Source organism: Otolemur garnettii, unplaced genomic scaffold (assembly GCF_000181295.1).
Source record: "Otolemur garnettii isolate 467f Iridium unplaced genomic scaffold, OtoGar3 scaffold00057, whole genome shotgun sequence".
In the NCBI taxonomy this organism is placed as follows: domain Eukaryota; kingdom Metazoa; phylum Chordata; class Mammalia; order Primates; family Galagidae; genus Otolemur; species Otolemur garnettii.
In genome coordinates this window covers 11,175,356-11,181,629 of record NW_003852452.1, presented here as the reverse complement: position 1 = coordinate 11,181,629, position 6,274 = coordinate 11,175,356, and the positions used below count along the sequence as shown (strand labels likewise).

Here is a 6,274-nt window from a genome sequence, read left to right as displayed (position 1 = left end):
AAAAAAAAAAAAAAAAAGTGGGGCCAAGATTAAGTAAATTAAGTGATTAAGAAGACACTGCTGTGACCTTGGTACTTAGAGTGAAGTAGACAGCAGACTCTTCTGACATGGTGACATATAGTGTGAATTTAATTACATCCAGATCTGATGACTGTTGAGCAGTTGGTTTATTGACTGCAGGACAAGTCTGTCACACTTTTACAAGTTTGCAGGACACCTGAAAGAAACACGGAGGAAAGCTTCAAAACAGAGCCCAGTTGGGTACATGGTCTAAGATTATGAAGTTTTGTTTGTTTTTCCTGATAGAAACATGAGTTCAGCTGGCCCTGATGGGAGAAAAGTGATAAGAAGATGTGATGGGCTCATCGACTCGCTGGTCCATTATGTCAGAGGGACCATCGCAGATTACCAGCCAGACGACAAGGTAACCCAAAGGCTAACTAGCTCGTGTATTGACGTACCTGTTTGTCCTACTAAGAAGATTCAGGATATTCTTTTTATTTTTTTTTTAATTTAATTTTTTTCAGAATATTCTTAAGGTAGCTATTTGGGGTTTAGATTTATTTACTGACTCATTTGCTAAGTATAACATTTCCCATATATACTTAGAAATATTAAAATCTACCTAGCTTTATTTTTCTTTCTAATCTCGAGACCCAGATTTCTAATTATCTGCTTAGTAATTCTGTGGGTTTTTGAAAGAAGCCCAAATGCTACATGTTCAGCAGTGAACTTAAGTTTATCTCTTCCGTCATCCCCCAAACTTGCTCCTCCTCTGTATAATCCTTCTCAATGGTTATTACCATCTACCAGAAGAAGACAGAAATCTGAGTAATCCTAGACCACCTCCCTTCCCTGCTGTCCCCTGCCCATTGGGTACCCAACCATGTACACGCTGCCTTTGGAAAGGCTTTGGGTTCATCTGCTGCATTCTAGTGCTGCTACTGCTCTCCCAGTTTGTGGATCTTTTATACTGATTATTGCAACACCCTCCTTATTGGTTCCTGCAAATAATATCTCCTCTTCTCCCACTCAACATGGCTACTAAATTACATGTCTAAATACAGAACCATTCTGGCCACACTCCCCAAAAAGTAAGCTAGAAAGCCTCTGGTATTTTAAGAAATTAGGCTCGGGTGGCATCTGTAGCACAGTGGTTACAGCGCCGGCCACATGCACTGAGAGTTCCAGGTTCAAACCCGGCCCTGACCAGCTAAACAGCAATGACAACTACAAAAAAAAAAAATAGCCAGGTATTGTGGCGGGCGCCTGTAGTCCCAGCTACCTGGGGGGCTGAGGCAAAAGAATCTCTTAAGCCCAAGCGTTTGAGGTTGCTGTGAGCTGTGAGGCTGTGGTACTCTACCAAGTGTGACATAATGAGACTCTGTCTCAAAAAAAAGAAAAGAAATTAGGCTCTAATTCTTAGCATTGTATTCCCAAGGACTCATGATCTAACCTTAGCCTTTCTAGCCACACTCATTCTACTTTCCCCCAGGCAACCCACAGTCTCAAAGACACCCAACCTTGTAAGAGCTGACACCTGCATCCTGGGCTAACATACCTGCAAAGGGTATCTGTGTGTGTGTGATCGGTGTTCATGTCCTGTTGTCTCAGGCCACAGAGAACTGCGTGTGCATTCTTCATAACCTCTCCTACCAACTGGAGGCAGAGCTCCCAGAAAAATATTCCCAGAGTATCTATATTCAAAACCGGAATATCCAGACTGACAACAACAAAAGTATTGGGTGTTTTGGCAGTCGGAGCAGGAAAGTAAAAGAGGTACGTTGGGAGGTCTTTGAAAGACTGAGAGCGAGGGGGAGAATGTGGTGCGCGCGCGCGTGTGTGTGTGTGTGTGTGTGTGTGTGTGTCTGAGTAGTTAGTATATGGTAGGCAATATTTTGCATTTTTTTAATCCTTATGTCAACCTTTTGAGGTCTATCTTATTAATATCCTCATTCACCCAAGAGGAAACAGAAGTACAAAAAGGTGAATTAATTTTTTCCAGAATAATTTAACTGGAGGGGATCAAATTCAATCCCAGGCAATTTGGCTCCAGATTTGCACTGTTAGTCACTGAACTATAGGGCTGCTGCATGCTCTGTAGATCAAGAAATAAGCTTACTACAACATGGCCCATAGCATATAAGTTGTTTTAAAATTAAAAGCAGTCCTGAGGCAGGGCATGGTGGCTCACACCTGTAATCCTAGCATTTAGGAGGGCTGAGATGGGTGGATACTGAGCTCAGGAGTTCAAGGCCAGCCTGAGGAAGAATGAGACTTCGTCTCTACTAAAAATAGGAAAAAACTAGCTGGGCGTTGTGATGGGTGCCTATAGTCCCAGCTACTTAGGAGGCTGAGGCAAGAGGATCGCTTGAGCCCAAGAGTTTGAGGTTGCTATGAGCCGTGATGCCACATACTCCATCCAGGGTGACAGAACGTGAGACTCTGTCTCCAAAACGAAAATAAGTAATAAAAGCAGTCTTGATGTTTGGCTTTGGGCATTCTAAAAACAAACTTTGAACATACTTAAAGCCAATCCCATAGGAAAGAATACACACATTTCTTTCCACAGCAGCATGAAAACTGAAAGAATGTGACTCCCCCTGCTCCTCTGGTATTTGTGAACTTGGAGAACCACCGGTAAATTTAGAACTGTGACACTATCCTGGACACCCTCACTAGACCCTGAGGGAACAGGTCTGCTTTTCTTATCTTCAACTTTAGGATGGTTGTGACTAATTTAGCTTTTAACTTCACAGCAGCCTGAAAATTGTAATAGAATGACCTGTACAGAATTCTCTGAATTCCTCTCACTGGGAAATGTCAAGTTGGTGGAGGGCGGGCGTGTTATTAAGAAGAAATAATCATCGTGGGTTAAAAGTTAATTGGAAATCATACATATTTGCTTTTTAAATTTCTATTTCAAGAGCTCCTTATGCAAATTATTAGCCATTTTAGACAGTATTGCTGGTCTCTTGGTCTGAGTGCAGAATTAGAGACATCACTTGAAGTGCATTAATTCTGGATTCTGATTGTGTGGGGGGTCAGCAATACCAGGACGTGCCGATGCCGGAGGAAAAGAGCAACCCCAAGGGTGTGGAGTGGCTGTGGCACTCCATCGTGATAAGGATGTACTTGTCCTTGATCGCCAAGAGCATCAGAAACTATACACAGGAAGCATCTTTGGGAGCCCTGCAGAATCTCACGGCAGGGAGTGGACCGGTAAGCACCCAACTCTTTCTACTTTTTAAAATCATAACATTGTAGACATTCCTATATTAGGTTCAGAGATGAAACAATGAGGTAAGGACTAAAGTTTTTTTACTTCAGTCAAGAACATTCTCAAGGATTATCAGAAAATGAGTCAGCTTTCCAGGACTTGGAGACTTCACATCTGCAAAGCCAAGTCATACTTCAAGGGAAAGACTTGTAGATAATTGTATCTGTCAGTACTCTCAGAAGCCTCCCTCAAACTGGGTATGCAAAAAGGAATGTCTTGGCTCATGGAACTGAAGAAGCCACGGTGGGTCGTCTTTCTGTCATGTTCAGGTGCTCTAGTGACTATAATTGTGACCTTTTCCACCTTTGGGCTCTGTTTTGTTCTCAAAGGCTCTGCCCATATGGTAACAAAAGAAAGCCATGAATTATTTCAGGCTTACACTTTACCAGCCCGATGTCCTCACAAGAAAAAAAAGTATTATATCCCCCATAGTGCTGTTAAGAACTCAGAGAATGTGCCTCACTGCCCTCATCTGGGTCCCTGGCACGTTCTGAACTAGTAGCTGTGGCTATGAGGCTGTGATGTTCAGTTGGCCAGCTCTGGGTAACATGCCCATTGTGGGCTGCAGGAACACGGGTTTGATTGGGTGAGGGTCACACCACTTGTACTACACGGGCTAAAATGGTAAAGGAGCAGCTCCCGCATGGAGAATCAGACTGTTATTACCAAAGGAAGGAGGAATAAATGCTGGGCAGGCAAAAACAGCAGATGTCCCCCGCAATATGGAGGAGGACAGGACATCTGTGCTTTTGTGTCCTAGAAATTCAACAACAAAATAACAAGCTGATTTTCTTTCCATTTTATCGGCAAAGTCAGAATACAGAAAACAGTCAAAGTTTATTTCCTTGCCCATTTATTTTATACCACGTTCATATTTAGGTATTCCACAGATATTCGATTATTTAAACTAGGCCTGTATGCTTTGCTTTGGTCATAAAATAGAATAAACTCCCCCCAAAGAGCTCACTGTGTGGCCAATCTCCAATTCTCTAGCCCCAGAGAGAAAAACACCCTTGTAGATAGCAAAAATATTACTTATTCTTTACTTGGAGAAGCCATATTTATTTTTTTAATATAAGTGTGTTTACACAGATGCTTACTCTCAATTTAGAATAAAATTGTGAAATTCTAAACCCAACATACCTCTTACCATAGCATTGTGTTTCAGAACACGACCAAACTTTCACCTCTTTGACTTCCCGTAAAATATGCTTGTGCACAAAGTGAAAGAAACTGGGAACCACCAGGGGCCCTTAATGACACAGTGACATTAATTTATCATCTTATTTCCCCGTGCTAGGTTCCCCCAAACAATTTCTTTTACTACAGAAGGCCTCTTATTAATATACAACAACTTAAAAGAAAAGAGCAGAAATCAAATTGGAATATGTGTGTGCGGTTAAGCTTGCTGCGCTCTGAGTTTGGGTCTATATAAGCCAGTCCTTTAAGCTTAGATATTGGCCTCTTCCATTCCAAGAGCCTCCTATAGAATCCAAATAGGCCGGGGGTGTTTCATGTTCCTAGGGATACAGGGATATACGTGCCACTTGAACTCTGAATATGTAGTTTATTGCATAGATCCTGTGTTCCTTCATTTACTTAACAGACGTTCCTTTTGAGTGCTTGTTACACAGCAGATGCTAGCAGTGTGGTGCCTATTACACAGTGGTAAATAAGATGGAATTCTTGTGTTAGTATAATAATCTAATTGGGATTTAAAAAAAAACAGAAATTTAAAATACTAGGAAAATTTTGAGATATCAGGTCACAAAGGGCCCAAACAAGGAAGATACCTTTATAACCGTCCTAGTTACATTAAGGCATTTAGAAGCCTACATAACCTTAGATTAGTCCAGTCCCCTAAAGAGCCAGGTGAGGTAGATCATACTTAAACTCCCAGCACTTTTGAGAGGCCAAGGCAAGAGGATCACTTGAGACCAGGAGCTTAAGACCAGCCTGGCCAACATGGTGAGACCCCCATCTCTTAAAAAAAATAAAAATGAAAAATTATCCGGGCATAGTGATGTGTGCATGTAGTCCTAGCGTCTCAGGAGGTGAAGCCAGGACAATCGCTTGAACCCAGGAGCTAGAGTTTTCAGTGAGCTGTCACATCACGGCACTCCAGTCTGGGTGGCAAAGTGAGATGCTACCTTGAAAAGAAAAACAAAAGAGAGGCCTACACTAAAGTGTCCAGACTCAAAAATTAAACTTGACTGGAGAGTGATAGGAGAAAATCATTAGCAGCAGGAGGAAATGATATGAGGACCCTTTACTCTTTTAAGTTATAAGATGCTTTTTATTAAAATGTCGACATATATATCTTTGTAAGTATTACTTCATTATTTTCTTAATTTTTCACGCCTAGACAGTGTGATAAAGATCCTTGTTTTTCTAATTTGTAAAAGGAATCACTGAATAGAAAAGCATGAAAAGCAGGTCATTAAACATATTCCAGAAAATAAACAGTCCATTAACCAGGGGATTCTAACTGAGCTAGCACTAAGCAATTAACGACCACATGCCTCAAATGGAACAGAAACTAAACTGAAATAAACAACCTCCTAAAGGACAGATTATATAACTTAAGTATAAAATTATTTACCAACTAATAATAATTAAATGTTATTAGTTTATTAGCAATAACAGTCATTTTAATAGCAAGGAAAGAAGATGAACTTACCCATTTAACAAGATCTTCAAGTACAGTATGAATTGAAAGATTAAACATTGTATAGTAAAAGTTAAAAGTCATTGAAGTAGACAGTTTTCAGGTTTCTTAAGCACTTTAAAAGTGCTTAACTGGATAGCCACGGAAAAAATAAAATGCATCTTCCTACCTGACAGCTTACCACAAAATCATTTCTATCAGGAGTAAGAGATAAATGTGAAAAGGAAAACAATAAAGAGAATAAAGAGGCTCAGCACCTGTGGCTCAAGCGGCTAAGGCGCCAGCCACATACACCTAAGGTGGCGGGTTTGAATCCAGCCCAGGCC

General features: G+C 40.9%; 1 protein-coding gene across 1 annotated transcript in view; it reads left to right on the top strand.

The window, feature by feature from the left end:
• Positions 1-6,274, top strand: part of PKP2 (plakophilin 2) — an 89,692-nt gene that overhangs the window by 70,441 nt on the left and 12,977 nt on the right. Inside the window, exons 7-9 of the mRNA XM_003792490.2 lie at positions 307-424; positions 1,615-1,779; positions 3,049-3,222. Of these exons, the coding sequence (XP_003792538.1) occupies positions 307-424; positions 1,615-1,779; positions 3,049-3,222 (457 nt within the window). The remainder of the gene's footprint in view (positions 1-306; positions 425-1,614; positions 1,780-3,048; positions 3,223-6,274) is intronic.